This window comes from Harpia harpyja, chromosome 4 (genome assembly GCF_026419915.1).
Source record: "Harpia harpyja isolate bHarHar1 chromosome 4, bHarHar1 primary haplotype, whole genome shotgun sequence".
In the NCBI taxonomy this organism is placed as follows: Eukaryota; Metazoa; Chordata; class Aves; order Accipitriformes; family Accipitridae; genus Harpia; species Harpia harpyja.
In genome coordinates this window covers 45,080,555-45,108,205 of record NC_068943.1, presented here as the reverse complement: position 1 = coordinate 45,108,205, position 27,651 = coordinate 45,080,555, and the positions used below count along the sequence as shown (strand labels likewise).

At 41.0% G+C, this 27,651-nt stretch overlaps 1 protein-coding gene across 1 annotated transcript in view; it reads right to left on the bottom strand.

Annotated features, from left to right (window-relative positions):
- The window catches only part of SIK2 (salt inducible kinase 2), a 63,499-nt gene extending 43,965 nt beyond the window's left edge, over positions 1-19,534 (bottom strand). The window contains 4 exon segments of the mRNA XM_052786564.1: positions 5,567-5,630; positions 8,767-8,883; positions 19,384-19,509; positions 19,511-19,534. Of these exon segments, the coding sequence (XP_052642524.1) occupies positions 5,567-5,630; positions 8,767-8,883; positions 19,384-19,509; positions 19,511-19,534 (331 nt within the window).
- Between the last annotated feature and the right edge of the window lie 8,117 nt (positions 19,535-27,651).

Below are 27,651 nucleotides of genomic sequence, written 5' to 3'. Positions count from 1 at the left end.
GAGATGCTGAAGATTACAAGACAGTGGCTGTAAAGATACTTTTAAAAACTGTCATGGTTTAACACCAGCCAGCAACTAAGCACCACACAGCTGCTCTATCACTCCCCTCCTCAGCTAGACAGGGGAGAGAAAATAAAACAAAAGGCTTGTGGGTCAAGATAAGGACAGGGAGAGATCACTCAACCAATTACCATCACAGGCAAAACAGACTCAACTTGGGGAAAATTAACTTAATTTACTGCCAAACCAGAGTAGGGTAATGAGAAATAAAACCAAATCTTAAAACACCTTCCCCCCACCCCTCCCTTCTTCACAGGCACAGCTTCACTCCCAAATTCTCTACCTACCCTGCCCAGCAGCACAGGGGGACAGGGAACAGGGGTTACGGTCAGTTCATCACACATTGTCTCTGCCGCTCCTTCCTCCTCAGTGGAGGACTCCTCACACTCTTCCCCTGCTCCAGCATGGTGTCCCTTCCATGGGAGGCAGTTCTCCAGGAACTTCTCCAACATGGGTCCTTCCCACGGGCTGCAGTTCTTCATGAACTGCTCCAGCATGGGTCCCTTCCACAGGCTGCAGTCCTTCAGGCACAGACTGCTCCAGCATGGGTCCCCCACCGGGTCACAAATCCTGCCAGAAAACCTGCCCCAGCGTGGGCTCCTCTCTCCACAGGGCCACAGGTCCTGCCAGGAGCCTGCTCCAGCACAGGCTTCCCACAGGGTCACAGTCTCCTTTGGGCATCCCCCTGCTCTGGCTTGGGGTCCTCCACGGGCTGCAGGTGGAGATCTGCTGCACCATGGACCTCCATGGGCTGCAGAGGGACAGCCTGCCTCACCATGGTCTTCCCAACAGGCTGCAGGGGAATCTCTGCTCTGGCACCTGGAGCACCTCCTTCCCCTCCTTCACTGACCGTGGTGTCCGCAGAGCTGTTTCTCTTAAAAGTTATCACTCCTCTCTCCAGCTGCAGTTTCTGTGCCACAGCAGCTTTTTCCCCCCCTTCTTAAATATGTTCTCCCAGAGGCACTACCACCATTGCTGATGGGCTCAGCCTTGGCCAGTGTCAGGTGTGTCTCAGAGATGACTGGCATTGGCTCTGTCAGACATAGGGGAAGCTTCTAGGAGCTTCTCACAGAACCCACCCTTGTAGCCCCCCGCTACCAAAACCTTGCCATGCAAACCCAACACAAAAAAACAGAGGAAACGGCTAGTTAAAAACTTCATAGATCTGTACAGTATTAAGCACAAGTGAAACCTTTTTAATTAAAAAGTTTTATTAAGTCTAAAGACCTTTTTAAAAAACAAGTCTAAAATGTAACAGCAGTGTCTAGGCTAAACACACTATTTACTGCAATGACCATTAACTGGTAAAAGGCAAATTCAAAACTGCTGTTGAGTATAGAAAATTTCACTGAAGCTATGAAGACAGTGAAGAACATTAGTACAGGGGTTAAAAATAACCCTGTCCATGAACTACCAGTCAGCGCTATGAAATGATGGTTTAGCACAGCTGAAAAGACTCGATGAGGTTTAATACCAGGCTACTCACAGTGAACTTGAAAGCCTGACATGGTACTAAGAGAACATTTACCAGTTACCCACTACTGACAACCATCTTGAAGAGCATGCTCTGTTCTTTAAAGTATCTTATTCAAGAAGAAGATAAACAAGGGACTTCTATAAACTATCACAGATTTTGTACATCACTGAGTAGCAAAGTTACTCAGAAGAGCTATCGCAAAGGCTAACTTCAACCTAGGGAGTCTAATCTCTCTCAGCTTCTCCTGTATTCAGAGAAGGAAGAGAGGCTCCTCTGGAAGGTGAGTCAAAGTTTTGAACCATCCTCCTGAGAGGCCTCTCACTCCTCACTGATTACAGAGGAAACATACAGGAAGATCAGCCCCAACAGACTTAAGTTTGTCTTTCTCATTATACTTCTCCCACCTCACTAGCTTTTGAGTAAGAATTTAAATAAGCTGCTCTTGCCACAAACTTAGAGCAAGTTTTTGTTTTGCTTTTGGTTGTTTTGTTGTTTAAGCCCCCCTTCAAGGGCAATCAAAGGTTAGTCAAAGAACAAAACGGAGCACAATACTTAGATGCTGTCAGGAGACTGGTTAACTAAAGAAATAGCAGGTTCCACGAGTTTCTAACCATCTTGCTTCACAAGAGAAAAACAAAGTAAAATACCCCCAAAAGCAGGATCATGCATGGCAAAGTGTTAGAAACTTTGAAGATGCTTGGGTACAGGACTCCAGAAGAACATCCCACTACTTCTGCTGTTTGAAAACTAATGTTATAGAAGGGAGACTATTTCACACATTGTTAGACTTGACATGGCAAATTCAATACACACAAAGAAGGATCAGGACAGGAAGAGGAAAAGCTCATATAGTTGGAGTCATCTTCCTACTTTTGGGGATTTTTAAATAGTACCCTGTCTTCTCTACTTTCTAGGTACATCAAAGTTGCCCTGCACTTGATATCCTGCTTAAGACACAAACAGTCCAATGATGAGGACTTAAAGGTAGGAAAAAAAAAAAAAAACAACCGAGACAACAAGAAGGGACTTTGAATACAAGTTCTGTTTCCATAAAAAATCCATCCCCCCACCCCCCAGTGTAAGAAAAATAAAGATCAGCCAGGCTCCACCTCTTCCATGCTCCAATCACCAGGGCCCTACGTGCTGAACTCTATCCCATTGCCCTCTGAGTTCATTCTGCCTGGTGATGTTGACTGACAGTTTCAGAGAAACCTTCGCAGCAACTCCAATTTTGGTATAACAACTAAAATGCATGTGAAAACTCTAAGTGCCTGGATATCAAGCATAAAACTCATGAAATTAGTTTTTATTAAACAAGAAAGGTTGTTACTTCAACACCCCAGTCCAATTCGTAAACAAAGCAACAGTACCTGCTATGCATGAAATACTTAATTCAGCTAAAAAGATTTTCTTTACCTTTGAGAATATTTCTGCTATTTTTCTATTCCTTTCTTCTGTTACTCTACTAGGACATGCTAGACTCATTCATGGAAAATGAACCCATTGTGCTGGGTACCATTCAAACTTACAGTTGTTACTACATATTGCTAGACAGCGACCATTTGCTCTTCACCTAGCACTTGCTATCATAGTGCACTGAGACTCCCCCCCCCTCCAAAATTCTAACATGTTTCTGCCATTACCTCATTTCTTCTTCTTTCTCCAAAAACATCTAATAGTGGTAAATACATACAACAACAGCAGAATAACCCATCCTTAATTGCAAAAGCCACGCTGAGAAATTCCAATAAATCAGAAAAAAATGATTAATTTAGAAAAAACCTGTACAGAAATATTAAGTCTCTAATAATGGACCCAGAAAGACTCCTTAATTATTTTCATGAGAACACAAGGTCTAAGAGAATTAGCTAAACTGTCAGAAACATACATTAAAGGATCTGCAAACATGGAAAGTCTCAGAGCCCAGAAGGCTTTGCTTCTTCAGAATGCGCTAAGAGTTTAAGTCAAAGTTTTACAAGAAATGATGCACATTAAAGCCAAGACAAATAAGAAGGCAAAAGGAGTCACCATCCAAGTTATGTCTAGAAACTTTAGCCACGCTGACTAAAGTTTTATATTTTTTTGCCTTCTGTTAATTTCTTTTTCCCTATGACCACCTCACTTTCTCACATAAAGCAGCAGCAGCAAAAAAAAAATTCTGGTCATGTAAATGCAACTTAATAGTTATAGAATCTTGACTGAGTACTGAGAATGTTTCATATATGAAACCTTAAAACGACGCTAAATACAAAAAACTTAACTTGATGTAGGTACAAAGGTAATTTTTAGATAGATTTTTGGCTTATACTAATCACTTATGTAAGCCTGCATACAAATCTTGAAAGATAAACAACCTCCAATGTTGTAGCTCCCAAGGCAAGTAATAAGATGAATGGAAAGATTTCAGAAGAAAAAAGAAACAAAAGTTGTAGGCCAGTCTGCAGCTCATGGCTGGGCTTCAAGATTAGCACTGGTTTGAGAACAGCAGCTTAGAACACAAGAAAAACAGAATCCCCTTTCTTCTTATTCAGTGTTTCCAGATGGTAATCACTGTAAAGCAAATCATGCTGTTCCTTCAGAGAAAAACACAACACAAAAAACCAAACCAAAACAACCAAACCCACATTCCTGAGAAACGCACAAGATATTCAAAGGTTACCAGACCCCCAAATAGACCTATGCTAACATGCTGTACCCAGCAATGGGAGTAACAGTCTTGGTATTTTATTATCCCAGCCTTATTAGAACACTGTCTTGCTATTCTGCAGGTTGTCAACCATTTCAAACAAGTTTACGAATAGCAAGCTTGTCTTTGGTCAGAAAACCACAGGCTCACCCAAATTTTTTGTTGCATGTGCAGGAGCTGAAAAAAGCATTTTTACTTTGATCACTAAGACAGCTTAGTTAAGTTAAAGGCACTAACACAGATCAAAATGAAATGCATTTAACTACTTAGGGTCACATTTCATGTGTTTCTTCTTTGTGGCCTAAAAAGGAGCACTGCTATATATAGCTAGTTCTGGAAAAAATATTCAGCTTGTCCCTCCTTGAAGCTTAGAAAAATCTCAGACAATAAAACTTGGGACATGTATGCACAGTACAATCACAGAAGACAAAATGCCCTAGAGATAACCAATAATGGCACAGCAGATGCCATAAGCCTGTTTTTTTAAGTTATGACAGTTATTCAAGCTACACTGAAGGAAAGGTCAAAGGCTACAACCTGGCTGCCATAACCAGGTCTGTGTTACATCCATGTAGAAGATTTTTTTACTGTGCCCATTACCACAATCAAGAAGGGAGAGAGTGTGCAGGAATTGCCTTCAATACTAGAATGAGATCTCTATTGTAGTCCAAGCTGAGCATTACAAAACAAAAAAGTTGCATTGTGAAGTATTACAACTAAAAAAATTCTGTATTTCACATAGGTTTAACACTGAAGTCCTGCTTGAGTGATGAGTTTGAGCCAAAGAACAAGAATTAATGTGAATTTGACCATGCAGGTCAACACACACAACCTAAATTTTTTTATTATGAGTGTTACTCCAAGTCACCCTGACACCCCCTCCTACTCACCATGTTCTTCCTGAAAACATATTAAAAAACATGTCTGATAAATCAGTACATAACTCCAAAAGAAACAGATACTTAAGTTTACCTGAAATACTGTTTGGGCCACTGGTCATTATCAGGTTGAATATTTAAATATATTTTTCATCTCAACTCAATACTGAAAACCTGGTAATTCTGTCAGCTGAGTGTTTATCCTGCACTGTTCTGTTTAATAAGCTATGTCTTCTGCTAAAGGAACATCAGTAATTTTTAACTTTTTTCTTATGCTAGTGTACACTGTAACAGTTTTCCCTAAAGTTCTTAGCTCTAAAATGAGGAACTGACAGTTATCACACACTTCTTGAAAAATAAAGTGACATACTACAGTAAAAGGGATCCTTGGGCAAGATAAATACAATTGACAAACTTTGGAAGTTAACATTAAAATGTTGAACATGAAAATATTCTCTTGCTTACCGAAAATTTCTCCATTTTTGGCAAATTCTGTCACAAGGTACAACATGCTTTTGGTCTCCATCACCTGTTGATGGAGAAATCGCACATGAGATTGTTTGTGGGAAGAGCAAAAAGCAAACACCCAAATGGATAGTTATTTTCATTGTTCTTCTCTGGTAAAGATGTGAAAGTCTTTGCCTTGCACATACAGTTATCACAATCTTTCACTTTGTTTTTTTCAAGTTACCTCAACAATTTCAAGGGAAGCATTTGCATGCTAAGCACAAGGATAAGCTTTAAATACTCCATAAAGCCAGTGTACAGAGGAGGAGGTGAACAGGATTCTCAGCCACAAGTGACTAACACAAAATGATAGTATCCTCATCAGCTAGTTTAAAGACTTTCCTTTAAGGAATCAGCCTCAAGTAATCCCCTTGCTCAACTTTTCTAACATGCTAATGGCTGGTGCTTGGGAAAGAAGACTGGGGATAATACTGACCTTTGTTACCAACCTTTCTCTAGTTTTAGAAAGAAAAAGAAAAAAAAAAGAAAAAAACACAGATGAGCAGTCTTAAAACCTGGCAAAATTCAGGTAAAAGCACCACATCACAGGATCCCATTGTACAATTGGACAGTACAGCTACAGAACTATCACATCCTCTGGTGGGGGGAAGGAAGAAAAACCCAAACTTTAAGCATCTACTTTCTCTTCTGGTAACTTCCAGCCTTCCTATTACAAGAACAGACTATTCACAATTCAAAAATGCGGGAGGCGAGAAGGAACAGAGAGAGATAAACAGGAAAAAAAGAAGGTAAGGGGAATACTTCAAAACTTTTCCATGAACAGTTGTTGATGGCCTTGAACAGAAAGGTTTCACCCAGCAATTCAGAATTCCATACTTCCATGACATAACTTGGGAAAAGGCAGCCCAGTCACTTATCTTACACCTTTCTTCCTAATGATCTACTCCTCAATTGCTTAAATAGCTACTCAGGAATGCATTGTACAAATAGCATAATCAAAAGATACACTGAAAGTGAAAAGTCCTCTACTTCAAAATAAAAAAGTCATTTAGGACTTCCCGTCAGTACAATCCAACAATATCAAACACCCAACACATTTTGGGCCTATTTCAACAACCACAGTAAAATAGTTCAGCCTGAGCTGTCTGTGGACAAGACCTTCTTGAATTTGATTTTTGCATTTTCTTTATGCACAAGCTTGAAAGTACTAGAAGACTGCTCACAAATAAACTCTTTTTAGAGGAATGCTTAAAAAAAAAAAAAAAGACAAATCCTGAAAGATACACAGTTATAAAAACAGAATTACTAAAAAACTGACAAGCCAGCAGACAGAACAAGATGGCAGTTCTTCAGTCTCTGCTGTACCCTTGCTGAATTCTACAACAGCTGAGCATATTATGACTGAAATGTCTGTATCTGGAAGGCAAAACAGTTTGGAAAGACTGTTTTAAACCAACATTTGGAGACAAGAAGCTGCAACAGCCTGTGGATTACATATATATGGAACCATTCTTAATCAAGCCAAGACTGTTAGCTTCATTACCTAACTTTGACAACCCTCAGCAGTACCTTGACATGAGACAATTCAGAAACTTGTAGTGTGGACACAGTACAATGATGGGCATGTTATACAAGCAAACTAGTGAGACAATTTGATTGAAGGCTATTTTAAAAATAAACTCACTGATCTACCAAATGCATTTCTAAAAAGCCAATCCCTTAATAGTAAAGGGGTAAGCACTATATAATAATTACCCTTCCCTTCAAGTGATCTTGCTGATCTTCAAACTTAACTACTCTAAGACTCTCCTCTACCATTTTTGTGTTTTGTCTTTCATTCAGAAGGAACTGTGGTAGATATTACTCAAGCTAGTTAGAAATTTAACTCCCTAATGTCCACCTCTACTCAGTATTTTAAAGAGGAAGTACCAGTCTCTTCCCCATAAGATGAAATTAAAGCTCAACAAGTCTAAACCAGGATCTTCATCTTTATTCAGAACAACTCCAACACCATAGGTCCAAGTCCTTATGCTCACATTGCCTTTACAGACATCATCAGATGAACTTAAATTCAAAGTTTGGTTTTAGCATGCACAAATCTTCATTTGTTTGTTGAGCTAGGTTTATCTGAAACAAGCAAGAGTACCTCAGAAGCACCATGTGATTTGTGAAACAGAACAAACAGACCCCTAAGGGAATATTCTCAGGAAAGCCTTAAAAGCAAGAGCCAACTGAAGCAGAAATGCCAGCAGCCTCAAACATTTTACCATATGCTAGCAGGAACAGAAAATGAAACAGAAGAGAAACAATATAAAACAAATCTATATTTTACTATACAAACTATGCACACTAAAAAAAGTCACAACTAAAAACCTTCAGAAGTTTTCATTGTCTGCATTATCACAAGTACAGGTTTATCTCTTATGTAAATACACATTGTTGTACCATAATTATTCATCCTGTATGTTATAAACGGATGCATTCAATTCCACCACACACATAATTCACTTTAAGATAAATATCAAACAGTCCATATCCACAACAGAAGTGAAAAGCAAGATTCCAACAAAAAAAAAAATCCAAAGAACTAGTTATCCATCTCCTAGTAAATGCACTGCAAGATAAAGTGTTTTGGAAGCTCTTGCTGGATGCATGTATTTACATCACAAGCACGTCTGCAGAATCCGGATTTACGTATCCTCATGTCTTATCTTTGGATACAAGAAGGCTGCAAGTACTGCTCAATCTGCACTCTGAGCCAAGACTCGACTAAAGAAAACCACTATATCCACACAGATCCTCCCAGCTAGTACTCACTATAGACACATTATGCTGAATATTCCTACCCTGCTCTAGCTTACATAGTACCTTGTCTAGTAACAGACAACAAAGTCTCATCAAGAGGTATTTCCAACTCAGCTCTTTCACCAACATAAAATTTACAGCCTTCTGTGTATTTTCAGATTTCAGGTACACTTGAGTATCTAATATGGCCAGCCTAACTGGTACCATAGAATGAAAAAGACAACAACTGATGTACTTACAAAAAAGTTAAACACTTATCCAATGCAAATCAATTCCAGAGAAGCTAAGTTTGTCACAGACTGGTGATCTGCCAGAAGTCACTGGTATAGCACAAACTCTTCATACAGGAGCAAAAGAGGGGGAGAAGGGAAAAAAGGCACCACTAACCATACCTGGTAGAGCTTTATAACGTGTGGGTGATCAAGCATTTTCATTATCTGCACTTCTCGGTAGATCTTCTCCAGATTCACAGCATCCAGCTGAGATTTATCAATGATTTTTATTGCCACCTGCAGACAAATAGCAAAAGTGACATTAAAACTCCCCAACATTTTCCTCATTAGTTTTTTCCTCATTATAAAGGGAATAATGCAACCCCAGGTAACTGGGGGCTTTCTTCTAGCTCAGAAATACACATCCCCCACTTAAAAATACAGCAGCACAATATTAAACATATCAACAGTCCCACTAAGTGGCCGCAGGACTATCACCTACATCAGCATGTCAGAAAGAGTTTTACAAGAAATGGAAGACACAGAACAGGTGATGGAGGCCAGTCCTCCAATGAGCCCAGGTACAGAATACTCTTATATCAGTAGCAGATGGAAACAACTGAGGACCCTTTATGGACCAGTGTTGTAAAGACAAAAATCTTCTTAAAAAGCCTAGCGGTGTCCATTTCTGGAGTCAAGGTAGCCAATTTGAATCCCACAAATGCAAAATGGTATCTTAAAAGAAAAACCATTGGCTCAACACAAATAATCAAAACATGGTGGATCCATGTAGTTCCAACTGTTACATGCTTATTTTAACTGTAATTAATACACTGCTACATAAGGACATCTGCAGTTCATCCATTCAGGGGAAAAACTCTGTACAGATATGTCTGTCAGTCAAACCTCACAAACAGATCTCAGTTAGTTTAGAAAACAGATCTTGGTCCTATTGACCTTGTTTTTAGCCAGTACCTGCAAAGTGAATTACAGATAACTACAACTACACATGCCTATGAGACTAAAAATTTCAAAACAGAAGGCATTTAAAAAAAATTTAAACCGAGAAGAAATCAAAACATAGCTGCTATAACCATGCAAAGGATAACAATACTAAAGAGTACTGAATATATAAATGGTGTTTATTCACCCTATCACATTATTAATGCTGAAACAGTAGCAAACAATGTTAAGTCACACAAATGCTTCCAATTATAACTGCATTTCACAAATTATTGAACTATAGGAGACAGCTGCTATACAGGAGACAAAAATCCACAGGAGGTAAACCTCATTATCTCCAGTAAGGCTGATTATGGAGCCACCTGAATTCAGAATTAACTATTTATTGACTTCATTTCAGTATGCTTTTGCTTGATAACCTCTTCAAAAGTCACTTGTCTTCCCCAACCAACAGGAAAATAAGATTCTGCTGTGAGTGAATAAACTGATCTAGCCTTGTAATCAGTGAAAAGCTAGTTTTGTTTTTAAGATGCAGGATGCACTTTTAGCTGAAGCAGAACAAGACTATTTTCCAAAGCAAACAGACAATATTAAGAAACTTTTTTCAAAAGACAGGTGTGAGGGTTTTTGGTTTTTTTAAACAATGTCCAATTAACATAGAACTCACTGAAACTAGATTTATCAAAACCCAATACACATTTATAATAACGATATATACAGCCATTAGACAGAAAACAAGAAAAAAGGTTCACATCCCACAACATTTTCACCATTAATCATGAATTACTCCATAGCCTTTATTCTTCAAAACATTACAGTGGACACTTTGGAAGAAGTTCTACCTAAAATGGTATTCAACCACTCCACACTGCCCTCCTCCCCAGCTGTCACCAACTTTCTTATATCCTAGTATAACATACAGCAATTTAGGGGATCCTGATGCCTGATCTTTTCAGAACATGCTTCCCCCTGTTGTCTTCTGATAGCTATTTGTACTTACAGCACTCTCCATAACTCATCTACTCTGCCCTCTTTCACATTACACTACATTGCACACTGAGAAGCATACAGGAACAGTGATGCTCAGGATGGCAGGTCCTAAAAGATTACAGATCTCCCTTTGAAAGTTTGTCTTTTGACTACGAAGACACTAACCTATGCAAATAAAACATGTGGATCACCTGCTTCTGCTCCTATCTGTTACCCCCTCATCATATTCCCATTCCTTCCAACTACAGTATTAATTTGCTGTCTTACACTTGGTGTATGTACAAAACTTGGTAACAAAGGCCTGGCTTCACACATGCAAGGAATAAAGGACAGGCAAAAGAAGAACAGTAACATGCGTGGGGCTGGACTATCCAAATGCATACTTCCTACTTGGTCTTGCCAGATTTGCACTCCCTTTGACTATTCCCTACAGCAATTGCTTATTCTCTCAGCAGGTCCCCTTTCACTTACAAAGACAGAACAGCAAGCTGCTTCCTTATTTGGTCTGATTATATGCCATGTGGCAGCAGAGGATGCAAACAATCATTCATGCAGCTTTAAGAAAAAGCAACACACAAAAATCATACCTTTAAGTCTCCTGGCCTAATTTAAGATCACACCTAATAAAATGACTTCTGGTTATTGTTTATTTTTTGCAGGCACAATTTATTAGTCTAAGAAGAAATCACCTCACTAGAAAGTTACAAAATGTCAAAGTAATCAAACCAAGCCACAAAAGCCAGACCAAATTCTTATACTTCAGAAAATACTTATTAAAAACAACCCATGCATCATATTTCTCCCCTTACTCTAATTTATTTTGTACTGTCTCTCTGGAATCAACCAGAGACACAAGACATTCTCCACATCTATCCCAGTTTTTACCCATTATTTGGGTGACCTCCAGATTTAGGAAGAACAGAGCCCACTTTTTAATTTACAAACCAATGAAGATATTAAACTGTAGCAATCTTGCATTCCTATCACAAAATGGTAATACATCTTTCAGTCAAGCAACAAAGTATCGCCAATCTTGGACAGAAAATGTGTTCAGGAAAGTCTAAATGCCTCCTTCATTAATCTAGAGCAATGCAAAAAAATCCTGCTGCATTTTTTTTTTTATTCAAAATTTAATGGCAATCTAATTAGAATAGCAATTTACACAGACAGCATCAGCCTCTCAGTAACTTGAGGTATTTACAGTAGCTTCTTTCTTCACATAGGCAACACAGTGTAGAAGCTTAACTGAAAAGTTACACCACTTGCAACTTTTAAGACTGCCTCCTTCCCTGTCTCTGGTTCATTTAATTTCACTTTACGGTGCATTTTCTCTCCATAGGTAGGTGTTTTATGAAGCTCTCTTCAAATGCAAGCAAAAAAAAAAAATACAGTAACTTCTTGCACATAGGAAATGTGTGCAGCACAGGAAAGCTAATAAAAGCAAAGCTATACAGGACTTCAAAGAAAAGAGGTTAGGTATAGCATAGAAGAGGAAAAAAAGCCCAACACCAAACAAGTGAAATTGCAGCAAAGCAATAAATCAAGGGGGGTTTGAACAATTTGAAAAAAAACAATCCAACCAAAAAACACAACAGCAGCCTGCGCTCTGGGGCTCATGCTGAACCTTTGTCTATCCATCACTCTATCATCAGTTTGATTAGCACAAATATTTATACTTCCTTCTTCTATACTTCTCACCCCCTCCTAGTGGGGAGGGGGAGAATTCTGCAACTGTATGGCTTGCTAGTGCTACTTTTTCCAATGGAGCTTTATTCCCATCGCCTTATCCTAGTGAAAAATCTAGCTTTACAAGTGCACTGACTCTTGGTGTTTTCTGCAGTATAGCTTGGCACTTCCACAGTTTGCTCTTAAATTTTGAGTATTCCTTTTACTGGAAGTACAAATATTTCAAATACAGACTGTTGCCACTTCCAAACCTATCCACAAGTGTCTATGCTGTCAACTTTCTCCAGAGATACCAGGCATTATTCTCAACACTGCAGTTCCTAGCTTCTATCACCCACAAAGAGTTCCAAAAAAAAAAAAAAGAAAAAAAATCAGGTTTTAACTTTGTTTTCCCAGATAACAAAAGTATCCATTTCCCTAGAAAAACCTAGATAACTCATTTGTCCTTCTTCAGTTTTAAAGATTAAATCTTCCATTTCCACTTCAATTTCTTAATAAGCAGTGCCTACTATAGTTTTATGTTTTCCAAGGTTAATAAGACTATCCAACTATACAATGACTTCAGTTACTAAAAAGCAAGTAATTTTATATAAAATAAAAATGTGCAGCAGACATTTTTCATCTTTACATGGTTAAAATCCCTGAACAGATCTTATTTCCTGAGCAACAACCAATAAGATTTCATTAGAGGAAAGAAGCATTTCAAAAAAACAATAAAAAAAGAATGGGTCTCATAAGTTTGGGAGGCACGGCTACAAATCCTGATATAACCTTCACTACACTTTCTGGCCAAGAACAGTGCCTCATGTTCCAATGTTTCTTACTTTCTTCCTTTTCCAGAAGTTTCCTATCCCATTTCCTTGCTGCACACATTTAGAAATACAACAATTCCCAAAGAGCATTGAAAGACCGAAAACAAATCCTTCTTCTGAAAGTATGGGAGCAAGAAAACAAGTCTTCAGGTCACACATTTCTTGGAGTAGAATGGCTCCAGAAAAATCCTCTTCCAATAGTTTTGAAAGATTTCTTTACCTCCCCATACCACAACTAAAAAGTGATCGTAGATTTGGAACAAGTCACAGAGGTTAACACCCCACAGAAGCACACAGTAACACTGTATTGTCTATACAATCACCCACTTAGTCCCCAGATTATAACATTAACATGTATTCTGCACTTATAGCTTTTGAGTCTGAAAAGATCTGTTTTGTTTACACGCTGGGCATTCAGATACAACAATGCATCAGGGACTTGCAATAATAATTCCAGGAAAACATTTTTATGAAGATATCACCAGATAGTAATGACAGCATTCATAAAATGCTCATTAAGTCAGTTAATACTGACCTCCTGGAGGCAACTATGGAGCTAGAAAAATTATGTTATATGTGACTCTGCAAATGTTGGAGAACAAATTGCACTTTTGGAGTGCACTATGGAGCACTACAGAATGAGCCACTGTCTCAGCAGCCTACTTGCTACCTCTGTCATCACGTTAAGAGATGTATTTTGTGCTGCTACATCCATAATCTGCTCAAAAAAACACAAACAAGACTTCCTTAGCTAGCTCATTCAGTTGACAGCTATCCCTAATATATTCATAAGTGTGTTGTGTAACCACATTAGTTTGGTTTCTCAGATATCTGAAATAATTCTAAGCACAGCTCTCTCCTAATCAAGAGTATCTTATTTGAGATGCAAGAAAGATGCAAACCAATGAAGAACAAGCTATATTTCCAGTTTAAATAGGTTTTTAGTTTAAAAAACCCACTACATTATATCAAACCGTATTTTGTCTTACAATGTGGAGTTATTTGGTACTATTAAGCAGTTGGTTTTGAACAGGGAGAGTAAGAGTATGTGCCTACTTGAAGGAAAAACTTTTGCTATTTGCAATCCCTGCATGACTCTCAACATGTATATTATATACGTGCACATAGTGGCAGGCTTCTGTAGGAGAAGGAGCATAGTAGCAGCTGGCACCACTGCTTCTACAGTCAAATGCAGATTAGATATCTTGGTCTATTCTGAATCTTCAGTTTTCATGCATCTTGCCAGGGCCATCAAAGATTTAGAGAAAACACACTTGGAAATACTTAAAATCCAGGAACTTCTTCAAAACTATGTGAGAAGGAACAGTGCATTCAATAGCAACAGCTCACTTTTGTCCGTATCTCAGCTGTGTCATGATGACAGGAAAAAGGGAAGTAATTCTTAAAGGTGGAGAAGATGCTTCAAGATAGGGAACAGTTTCCTATCCGAAAAGTGTGTTTTGTTCCTGAATATACAGCTTGCTAACAACTACTAGCATCTTGCAGATATGTTGGAACATCACTTTAATCTTTTGAAGATAAGACAGAGGGACTGACTGCACACAGAAATGAATTCTCATTTCTCTAGTATGGTCAATCATTGCCATAGCACAAGCAAACTAACTCTAATTTGGCACATGCCAAACTAAGGACAATTACACAAGTTTTGTGACTCTAGTTTTGGCTTTTTTTTTTTTTTTTTAAATAGTTGTCACTTCTCCTAAGGAAAATAAAAGGCAACAAACCAAAAAATCCCAACCAAACATCAATATTAGTATTAATAAATACTTCAAATGACAAAAAACAGGGAATCCTGTTCCTTCCCTTGTCTTCCTGTCACCAGTTTTCTGCTTAAAGACTTGTATTCCAAAATATCTTTGCAACTTTCATGATTTCTTTTCATTTAAAAATATTAGGAATAGCACACATTTCTTTCCCTCTTTTACTAAAGGCCTAGAGAACTGGAGTTTGCTCAATCCTCATCTGACATCCGGGAATTGAAACTGTCAAGCAGTGAAGGTGAAATGCTTGTCAAAAAAGATGAAAGTTCTTCTATCCTTCAGCTACTCCAGCTTTCAATTTTCACTTTTTATATTATTCATTTAATTCTCCAACTAGTCTTGAAAAAAAAAACCCAAAACCAAACCCCAACAAAAACAACCAACCAAAAAAACCAAACAATCCCCCCCCCACCATGGCCTAACAAGTTAACATACAAAAAGAGGTTTGTCCATGTCAGCGCAAGCTTTAAGGTTTCATGTGGGTTACAGAAATTCAGATTTGAGTTGTTAACCCAATACATCCTAAAAGTAGATAAACTGCATTAAAATTAACAAACACAACTTCCTACAACCTGGAGCAACTCCAATTTCCAACAGCAAAGCATTTGGATATCACAGATTTATAAAGGCATTAACCTCCCTTAGGGTGAAGCATATTATGTTCAACCTGATCTGCCTACGAGCTCCCACTCTCTGCCTCCAGATACATGTTCCTTCTCACCCCCTTGCAACAGATCTAGAGAGCCCACAGCTGCAAGCAGTTAAATCAGCAACCTGAGTCTTCCTTTTTTTTGGCAACAGCATCAGTTTCTCACTGAATTACTCCACTAACTCAAACTGTGTGCTATATAGTACAGGGAGTTGCTGTCTCCACTCATATCGTTCACTTTTACACATACCTAAGCACACTCGATCAGGCACTCGCAACTAAACTAGTATCACATCTTGTATCGGGAGGTGGTAATTTTCAGAGAAAAGTGCAAACCACCTGTAACATATCAGACAGCTAAAAGCATAACTGGGAACCGTAAGGACATACTAGTTGTAAGGGTTTCCTTTTCTTCTGAGGAGCAATGGCTAGTATTCTTCTGTAGATGACTAATCATTAGGGGGTATTAGTTACAGAATTTTGAGGGTGGGTGGGGAACAAGACTTTCACACATAGCCTATTCACAAAGACTTTCCTTCATCCTTAAAGTGCATTGCTTTTTTCCAAGTAGTACCTTCATCTGTTCCAAGAGCTTTTCACTATTGTTCATTATTTCACACATCAGCATATTTCACTAGAAGCAAATATTCATCTTCTTGAACTTTATGCTTCCAATTACTTTTGTTCTCTTTTCTTAGTCTCCTCTTCTCCTTCTGAAGAGAAATTTTGCTTATTTGTGCATGCCTCATTAACAAAAGTTACCCTGAGATCACAGGATTTCTCGGCAACAGGATAAATTAGCATGGCAGGAAAGCATGTGTCATTAACTTAAACGGCAACAAACACACAAGCAGCAAAGCAAAGGTCACATTCAACCATGTAGCCCCCTCTGGGGCACCCTGTATGGACTATCATTAAAGAGGGTCATGCACTACCTCCACTACTACAAAGACATATCAATCCCCCCATTTTTCTTAACTTTCACACTTCTTTCTGTCTGACTATTTAGTAATGCATTTTTAGTGTTGCATTAATATAGGATTCAAGTTATGATTTCTGAGTTCATTTGCATACACCATCTACTACCCTGTCCTATGTGTATCATCTACTTCATGCCTGGTTTCATTTTATTCTCACCTACACTTTGCTAAGAATTTATGGCAACTATATTTACTATTTTCAGTTCAAGTTACAATTTTATATTCTGACATGTAGGTTTTCCATAAAAAGGATTGATTCTGTATATAATCCACAAGTGCTGACCTTTCAAGGTAATAAGATCCCATCTTTTTTTTAATTTGACAGTTATTGGCTAGTCAGAGTTATATAAAAAACCAGCCAAATACTTTTATAGGTCAAAACCAGATAAAATACAATTTCAAAGTACCAATGCTGAAAAAGCCCAACAACAAACAGGTTCTAAATTTAAAGGGTTCAAATATGGAGATTCAGGAGAAACTCAGACAAGGAAATAGTCCTTTTTAAAAAAGCTTTCTGAGGAAGTCTCAACAGCAACACAGCACAGATCTTCCCACAGTACAGACCTTATGGTACACAGGTACAGCCTTTCCAGAACCTAATAAGCTGAATATCCTTCCACACTAAGTTTAAAGGCACAGATGAATGTAAGGAATTAGCAACTCAAGAAACGTCAGCAACGGTTTAGAGCAAGCTTAAAATATGAACAGCCTTCCATCTATAAACATTAATAAGCAGGACTTCCACTTTACGTGCATAGTGAACTAACACTAAATCAAGTGAGATGGTCCAAACTTGAAGTGCTTATTCAAAGTAGTATTTAGCTAGAATTAATTTCCCCTGACATCACTAGGAGTAATCTTAATAGGGTTCCCCTTCCTCAAAGGCCACATAAATACTTCCAGCAACTAACTCAGCAATTAAGTTCCAGATAAACATTCTTGCATCTCTTACTGCAGAAAGTCAACGTAGGTGTACTGAAAAATCAAGAGACCTTGACAAAAATCACCACCACAGACAAGTCTGCTGTAAAAAATCATGCAGATGATGAAAAAGGCTTCAGACTGGACACAAGGCTCCTCAGAAAAGGAAAGCTGATTAAAAAAATTCAAGACTGTATTAAAATGCACTGGAGTTCAGCAATTTCTTAGAACACAGATGGAAGAATCATACCAGATCTGGGGAGCTGTTAAGCTCTAAGTTTCCTGTAACCTTGTTATTTTAAACAATACTAAACAAACATACTTTCTAAAATTACAAATAAAGATTAAAGTTTTCATCCCCATCACAAAGTCTGCCAAAGAAATGAGAACTAAAAAGTAAACAACTTACTGTCTTCAAGTGAAGTGTTTAGAAGGTTGGCATATGGCATCAAACTTAGGAACAGAACACTAACATTGCAAGATCTTTGCTTGGCTCTTCAGTAATAGCCAGGAAGGATTTTAAAATAATTAACAGTTTATTATGACATTTGAGAAATAAGACAATAAGAGAAATTTCTTTTAATACTTGGGATGCAAAGCTCATCTATCACTGCACGGCCAGAACAAGGTTAGCATTGCAGGTTTTTCTTTAAGTCCAAGCTAAGGGCACTTTTCATTCCTGTAAGGAATGATTTTTACCACACAAGACCACAGCACCTGAATAATTGCAGGTCTTTTCAGTTTTTCTACCTTGTACTTCGGACAATATTTTATTTATTTTTGTCTGGTACAGAGCAGCACTGTAAGCTCTTCTTCAGTAAACAATGAAAGCAACCATAACAGAACCTTACAAAAAGCTTACCTCTAGGTATAGCGACCAAAACTACCCAAGAAGAAAATATAAGAGGAAGCTGACCTTTCAAAGCCATTGGTCTCATCAGATACCTGTTTTTAAAAAGTGAACATGACTGCATTTTGTCCACACAGGCTTACAACCGTTTTTGTTTTAGGTAAAGCAGAAGATACTAACAATCTACAGGCTAGTAATCACCTGGTAACATACGCGGTGGTGGTGGGTGGTTAAACAAAGAGGCTAAAAATGGTTGAATTTGGTTAACTGGCAGGATGATGTATTGAAGAATTCAGGACACACACACAAAAGTTCCTTTGCTAAAACAGATTACCGACACAGAAGGACTGCTCATCTGCAAGTATTGTCCAGGTCAGGAAACCGCAAAACGTTCAGGACGCGAAAGCAGGCACAAGGCAAGGTTTGAACCTTCCCTATTAACAGAGAGTTACCCCTATCTGATGGCTACCCTCACGAACTAAGCCGACAGCTGCCTGCCCGCCCCCTGCCCCCTCCCGCCCCGAGCATCCTTACTGCGATAGCAACACACCGTCTGGGGCCTGAGCCACAGGGGCACCCCGCTACAGCCACACCAGGAGCCGTTATCGCTGCCCTTGCCGGGACGATGAAAGCAAGAAACCAAACACGAAGGGCGGCCAGGGCTCCTGCTCCAAGGCCTGCCCGCAGCCCAACACCTCAAGTCAATAAAACATCCCCCCGCCTCCCTCCCGTGCTAGCAGGGACAAAAGGCGCAAGCAGCCTGCAAGGGCGCTGCTGCACGCCCCCGCCGAGCCACCCAGGCCGCCCCCCCCAATAAACCCTCAGCGGAGCCCCACAGCCCCGAGGCCAGCTGCCCGCCCCCCACCCCACAGCCTGGAGCGGAGCCCCGTAGCCCCAACGTCGGCCGCCCCTCCACGCCCCGCTGAGCCAGCCGAGCCCCGACGGCCAGCTCCCCCCAAAGCCCGCAGCAGCGCCTCACGACGGCCCCCGCCCTCCTCCAAACGCCGAGAGCTGCCGCGCCTGCGGGCACCCGAGCCCTGCCGCCCCACGCCCGGCCGGGAGAGGCCCAGGGGCCGCGGGAGGGGCCCGGCGGCGCGGCCGGGCTAGGCCGGGGCAAGGGGCGACGGCGGCCCCCACCGCCTCGCCGCGTCTCGCCTCGCCTCACCTCGCTGCGCGTGATGCGGTGCCGCGCCAGCTTGACCACGGCGAAGTTGCCTTTGCCCAGCGTGCCCTCGATGTCGTAGAAGCCGACGCGGACGGGCCCGAGCCCGCGGGGCAGCAGCGGGGGGGGGCCGCCGGGGCTCGGCCATTACCATGCTGGGCGCGGGGGGCGGCGGCGGCGGCGGTCGGTCGATCGATCGATCGATCAGTGGCAGCTCCAGCGCGAGCGGCGGCGGCTCGACTCTGCCCGCGGCGCTCTGGAGCCGCGCCGCCCCGCCCCCTCCGCCCTCCTCCACCAACCGCGCGTCACAGCGCGCGTCAGCGGGGGCGGAGCCTCGCCATGGCAACCGCAGCCACCGCGGCGGGGCAGCCGCCCGGCCTGGCCTGGCCTCCCCTCCCCGGCGGCCCCCGCGGCGGGTCGGCGTGGCGCCCGCTGGTGCTCCAGCCGCCGCGTGCCCCCTCCCCGCACCCGCCCTCCGCGCTGCTGCAGGGCCCTCCGCGTTGTTGTGGGGATTGCCCGCCTCGGCTGCGCGCCGCCTCTGCGCTGCGGCCGGGGGAAAGCTCCCCCTCGTGCCCTCAGCTCCGTCGCCCCTCGCACCTGCGCGCACTGCGAGGGGAGGGGAGGGGAGGCGAGGCCACCTGCAGCTCCTCGTTAGCGGGACGTGGAGAAACGAGGAGTCTGCCCCCAGGCATCCCTCCAGCCCTGAATCAGGGTCTCCGTGGCCCCGAGGGTGCTCGGGGCGCAGAGCTTGGGCTGCCGCACCTGGGTCAGAGACTCTCTGGGTGGTCTGCGTAGTAGTAGTTTCCCGACAGAAATACCCTCTCCCTGGCAGTGAGCAGCATTTCCAGCGGACTAAGTTATTCCAGATCGGAAAGATGCCTTTTCTTAGTACATCAGCCTCCCCAAACGCCGATCAACATCACGCAAAACTCACCTTGAGTACGGTGTGCAGTTCCGGGCCCCACAATTTAAGAAGAACGTGAAGGTGCTTGAGTGTGTACAGAGGAGAGCAACAAAGCTGGTGAAAGGGCTGGAAGGCATGTCCTGTGAGGAGCGGCTGCGCACTTCAGGCTCATCTAGTTTGGAGAAAAGGAGGCTGAGGGTTGATCTCGTTGCTCTCTACAGCTTCCTGAGGAGGGGATGTGGAGAGGGAGGTGCTGAGCTCTTCTCCCTTGGGATCCAGTGAGAGGACATGTGGGAATGGCTCAAAGCTGTGTCAGGGGAGGTTCAGACTGGACATGAGGAAGGATTTCTTTACTGAGAGGGTGGTCAAACACTGGAACAGGCTTCCTAGAGAGGTGGTTGATACCCCGAGCTTGTCAAGTGTTTGAGAGGCATTTGGACAATGCCCTTAACAACGTGCTTTAACTTTTAGCCCTGAAGTGGTCAGGCAGTTGGACGAGACGATTGTTGTAGGTCCCTTCCAACTGAACTATTCTATTCTATTCTGTTCTATTCTATTCTATTCATTTCCTGCACACCTGGAAAGACAGATTTGGAAGCTTTGTTAGGCCCTTTGACATAAAATGGTTAGAGGCCCTGCAGAGTTGGCAATGTACATGTGAAAAAAGTTAAGGCCTTTTATGCTAAATTTCCTTTCCGGTACTAAGTCCACCTAGTCTGATTTACGTTTGCACTTACACATTAGCTTGCTTTCATTTTAAAAATGCCACGCTCATTTCAACTCTGCAGCAATCTTTCCCAGTTCACGCCTGTCCCTCTCTGATCACTCCCTCTCCCGTGACCCGTTGCACACTGGAGGACTGGTACCTTCTGACATTTGGATATCAGGAATCACCCCTGGAGGCTTTGCTCAGTTCCACTGACTGAACAAGGCATGTCCAAAAGCTGATGGTACAAGAACACACGTGTCTGTTGAATCAGCTGCAGGTTCAGCAACAGTCACAGACCTCTTATGAACACAGAGTACAGTGGACACAAACACAGCTCAAAACAGAGCGGGGCCACAAAAAGCAAGTGGAAGAATGCAAGAAACAAACTTCTGTCTCTTGCTTTCCCTTTGTATACACGTCTTACATGTAAAGCTACCTCATACTTGTGGAAAGTTGGTAAAATTTGTTACATGTCAAACAGCAGTGACTGTTCTGCAAAGGGAACTGAAGACCTCCATGAAAAGTTAATGCTTGTCCTTCACTGTACTTGCAGTTCATGAGATTCCTCTAAGAAATGACATTTTGAGGTGATGCCGCTGACTTAGATTGCTATGGATAATAACCGTGCTGTTACTGTTCTATTTATCCCTATAAGAAGTTCTGGCAATGACTAACTGATGACTTCAGTTAGTCAGACATCCACCCTTTTAAATGATTGATAGGTGCATGAGCAAGCTTACCATAATCCTACTTGAATAGAAAATGGTGTCATCCCAAGCTGCTACTTGTGAAATTTCACTCCTGTTTCACCCTATAGGATGCTTCATTTTTTTCAGAAATCTGAAACACTGACCAAAGAATAATTCTAGCGTGATGCAAGCTTGGTGTGTTAAAAGTAACTTTTTCTACATTGTGCAAAACATTGCTTAATGTTCCTTCCTAGTCACTTTATTAAAAATAAAATTTTTAGTCATAAAATATTTATTTGCTTCCTGCCCACTTTCATCCATGTAAAACCTCACCAGACTGGTGCAAAATCAATTATTAAGTCAGATTTTGTGTTCGCAATAATAAACTTTTGCAGAAACTTTCTTGTGCTGCACACCACAATGCCATTTTTAGCTTGAAAGTTCAGGTTACAAAAACATTTCTTAATAACACTGCTAGAGGAACCGCAGTCACAAAAACATTCTTTGTACAGCAGCCTTTGAAGGCCATTGATGGCTTTTGCTATGCTTCAAGGAAAGTGATTCGAGTGCTTCTCACAAACACTGGTACAGGGGAGCTCTGCCAGGCACAATGACACAAACTGTGGAGCACACATGCCCTCTTGTGGCCAATGTTCCTGTACAGACTACTACAGCTGTGATGTTCTACTAAACGGAGATGCCAAAGAAAAGAAATTATAAAATTACCTCGCCTTCTAATAACTTCCAGAGATGCTGAGCACATGCAGCTGACTTTGCCTGAGTTCAGTAAGCCAGCAGCTCATAAGACCAGGGCACACTCTTAGTTGCCACAATATGGCTTTATATATTTACACACCTAAGAGCATTTTCCTCTCATTTCCTGTTTTTCAATGCCTAAAAGATGCTTAGCGCCTGCCAAAAAAAAAAAAAAAAAGAGAACAGACCAGGCGTACAAGAGTAAAATTGGCTAGACACACAATTGCTTGATAAAAGAACACTAATTACTGCATTAGAAACCCTGGACATTGCAAGCGCCCAGCAATTACTACTCTCCCATACCAGGATTTTGCTTTTCAGGAGAAATGGTTACTAACTGCGTGTCATTTTCAAAACAGGTACAAGGGGTTTTTTTGGTTTTTTTGTTTTTTTTTTTTAAAGGGATTACTTCTTTCAGGGCTTCGTCTTGCACCACTGTCTGATGGAGGAACAGAGTGAGACTGGCAGACACTCTGTGATACTGCAGATATGCAGAACAGAGCCATTGTGCACATCAACCTCACCTGTAACATTCAGGAAGTGAGAGAAGCAGCTGTGGCAACTGACCAATATATCTCCATGTTTGCAATAGACAGCAATAGCACACAGATCTAGAAACGTCTTCCTGCGTATTTATGCATGCATATTGGCGGAATGCACTCATAGCCATGTCGTGCACTCATTTCTGTTGTTGTTTCAGTCCCACATAAAACACCTTCTGCCAAAGCCTTTGGCACATCTTTGTTTCCTGGTGGCTTATGCAAATTGGGTTTGCTTCATTTTCCTATTTATTTATTTCCATGCAATGGAGAAGAGCAAACTTTTAGGGAACCCTGTCAAAAGCTAAATTCATTTCAGGTGCTTCATAGACAGACTTGGTTGGCAGTGAATTGTTGCTCTTCTGGAGCTGGAAATACTCACCTGCAGAGCAATAGGTGAGTAATATTTGTGCTCCTGTTTGGCATGCTTCATTTGCTTGGTTATTTTCCCTCCATTACTTGGTCTCTGATAAAGAAGAAAAAAGCAAAGCCAAAAACCAGATGGATCCAAAACCCAGAGTTTAGCAAATCCCTAGTGTAAAGCCAGACAAAGCAGACAGATAGAATTCTTTGTGATTTTAACAATGTATTCTGAAGAGTTCTGCCTTAGCAAGCATTTCACAGTGCCAAGATTGCCTCAACTGGCACCTTTCTTTTAGCTCTGCATTACATCTTGCATGCCTTCAGGCAAAACTCATCCAGCAGAAGACTGGACACACTTCTGTCCATCACAGCGTACACAAGGTATCCTAACAAAGTAAATACTCTTAACAAAAACATTCAACAAGGGAAAGGAGATGAACAGAAGTCTTTCCTTGCCACAATACTGCAGGCTATTAAATAGGGATGTTTTGCTGAGAAATGACTGAGAGTTACATGGCAATCTTCAAGAGTGCTTAAGACTCCACTAAGTAAATCTGAACTAAGGATTTGAGAAGTCTAGACAGAGCTACAAAGCTTAAAAATTTCCCTTGGCTGTTTAAATCGTAACACTGAAGACTATTTTGTCTTATCGCAGTAAGTACTCCTGTGTTCAGAAGTCCTATGCTTGACTGAGATCTATGGACAAAAGCTTTGTTGAAAAGTTGATAAAATTGCAACAAATACAGAATGGCAAAACTTGGGGTGTTGTGGGTTTTTTTAATACATAGACAGATAGGCAAACAGGCATTTACTATTTTTATTTGGCTTGTGAAAGGTCAAACGTGATCCGACAGAGTAAGTAAAAAAGATTACTTGCCATACACAGGGCCAGGTACCAGAACTGCTTGACCAAACCATATCTTTAATTAAATAAATTTTTATACATAATGACTTCGTCTAGACATGCTTCAAAATTGCTGCACATATCTGCCGGACAATAAAATTAAATTTTTGTCAATTACAAGGCCTCATTATTGTATGTCTCAAAATTGTAAGTCTCAAAGTCACTTCAGAGTCACTCATTCTTAGATTCCAGGCATCCCTAGAAGCCTGTGAAATGCTGTTATTTCTGTTTTTCACATGGGACTGAGACACTCGGTAGTTAAGATCAGACTGAGATGGAGTACAGAGCTGAATCCAAATGGCCCCAGATACATGATAATGTTGCAAATGCTTTATTTTTTTCAGAGCAGATGTCCAGCTGCCCAATGTTCAGTTTACTCGGTTCTCTATGTGACACTCCCACTTCTTTCTCAGTTCAATGGGATACAATCAAATAGAACTCCATTTTTAAGGAACAGCTCCATTGCTGGAATAATTGGAAACAGAGTAAGTGCAGACAAAGCAAAATGTGCTGGTTTACTCAAAGCTGAACATATTTGTCTTGAGAATATATAAACCAATATATGAAACAGCTGAGATATCAGATCAGACAGGACAGATAAATGTTAATGGCCTAATTTCGCAGTGCTTTCTACAAATACACAGCTATGAACACGCAAAGATCCATAGCAAGAAGCTATACAGCTCTGAATGCAAACCTCTAAGCATATTCATTACTTCAGTATTAACAGCAGGACTCCACTCCCATAAGAAACGCAGACTAGTCCTGTAGTGAAAAAAAATCCAGAGGCCACACTGCTGCTATCAGTACTTCATGGCTTCTGACTTTGCCGTAGAATCTGCCACTTGCTGCAGAACTTGTGCTCCAGACTCCACATGTCCATTTAGCACCAATGTGTTCAGGTAAGGACAAACATCTTTAAAAAGCAGAAAGTGCAAAACAATGCTGTGTTGTCCGTCTATAGCCTGAAGCAGCTGCAGAGCACAGGAATGGATTGTGCCTGTTCATTTCAGTGGGGGGAATCTTACATTTGTAAATGTATCTTCAGTTTTGCAGATCTCAGTATTAACATTAAACATTTTACAGAAAGTAGTCCTTTATGGAACCAGATCACATGACTATTTGATAAATTCGAATTCCCTTCCTATTCCTTTCCAAAAGCCTTGGCAATTGCAAGTACCTCCGACTTAATGTAAACTAACTTTTACAATGGAATTCAGCTAAAGCAAGCCCATATCCAGCAGCACATGGGATTTTGCCCTGAGCGTATTCAAGTCAATATGAATCTCAGTTTTTATCCAAACTCCTGTTACACTTAGCTGCACCGACAAATGCGACAGTGCAGAGACCTTGCCACAGGGAGTTAGCTCCAAGGTCCTATGAAGGTTGTTGAGTCCTTACAACTGAGAGACAAACATTGATCTGATCAAGTCTCATGAACAAAATATGTATCAGGAAGCCCTAGTAAAAACCAAGGTAATCATGATTCCAGGTTGTCAGCACTGCTCCTGAGTCCCCTTTGCTGTGTTTCTTCTCATCATATACAGTGATGCTCTCTGTACTACATGGCATAGGAAATTACAAGCTTACAGGGGAGATGCTGGAATGACCTCTGTCTAGTGCATGGAAGACTTGTCCATGTAATGAGTTCAAAATCAAAGACATCTAGTTACTTAAGAATACATGCTGATGGGCAAATTCTGTACCTTCTTAATTCCAAGTAAAGTTGTCTGGTATTCAACTTGCTGTGGGTAAGTCTAGGTATCTCTTCACCAAACCACAGTTAGGCAAGCACACTTTAAAGCTAGGCACCCAACTTCTCATTTAGTTGCCTTTCTGCATTCTCAGTGATAAATGACATTACCCTCCCAAGCAGAAAAGACAGTGCTGTGAAAAAAGATGCATGGGACCACCCTTCTCACTTTTCCAATACATATTCCTTATTCTTGTGATGCAAGTGATCTCCTGCAGTGTGCTTCAAAAGGCCTTAAAACATACCAATGACCAAGTTAAATTCAGTTTATCTTGGAATAAATAGTTCATCACTGCTGTTTTTAACTTTCTGCACCAGAAATCTCGTATTTATGTACAGTTGGTTAAAATAACTATACATTCTCAGTTCAATAAAGAGAAATTAAACTCAGTGTAACTCTTGGAATATCCTGTTAGCCTGCTCTTGCTCCTTATACACCTTAGAGAGGATAAAACTCCAGCCTGAAGTTGCTTCTGCAGACATTTGGACAGATCCTTCATACCACTTCCATGGCAAATGCATACTCTTGGTTTCTCCTAGCTCCTTAACAACTTTATTAACTGTGCTGCAAATAACAGAGAAACAGAGATAATGATCTGAAAAAAACCTCAGTGTGGAGCATCATCTCTTCTCTCTTTCCCTTAGAAGTCAAGCAGTGAACTACAGACTGTGAATTCTTTCTGAGTTAAATGGTGTTCCTTCATATTCTTGCTTGTTCCCCATATCTAACAGGAAAATTCTCATGTCACCTGAATTTATACTTTGTTGTGTGGCAGTTGCTATGCCCTGCTGCCATTCATTTCTACTCCTCCAAAGGTGCAGGAAAATGGGAGGTATCTAATATTGGCTTCAAAACAATGCCTTAAAAACTATGGTAAAATAAGATATTCCCTCACACTGTCAGAGAGGAAATTCCATGAACTGTCCTCAGTACCTCACCTTAATACTTATTTAATCTATGTACTGGGATATGTGAATTCTCTGTAAATAGACAACAGATAATTTATTATAACTGATTAGCCTGATACTTTAGTTTACCTGTCAAAATGCTGTTTTTAATCCAGTTCTTTACATTCACATACCATTTCATAAATTCCATCTCTATGGAATAAATAAATTCCATCTCTATGGGGATTAATATCAGGATGTCAGTCTTCATGGAATTCAGTACGTCACAGGCTGCTGTAACTCCCGAGACCAATCAGAATGCTTTGGAGTACCCCATTCCCTTCCTTTAGCATTGCAGAGAAGTCCCTTGTTCCTTGCTTTGCAATTCCTTTTGCCAGAGGATAAGCGAGGGAACACAGTTAGCCTTATGACACCAAAGCACTTACTGGGATTCTTTAAAAATCAACCTAATGGTGTAAGTAACACACAGTTATGTGCTGTGACTCACATACACTGCCTTGGCAGTAGGAACTAGAAGGGAGAGATAGAAGCAGAAACCACACTAGTCTCCTTTTCGTGAAGTGCCTGTCAGCGTCATAGGTAAATGGTGAGAGAGGCCAACACATGTTTCCAACATGGAAACAATGCCAACCTGCAACCATGGCAGCTTTCTTGGGGGCACCTGTGAGAATCCGAGTGTGAGCAGTGATTGACTTTTGACTTTTAACATCTCTGAAGATGAGTAGGTCAGTTAAATAAATGGGAA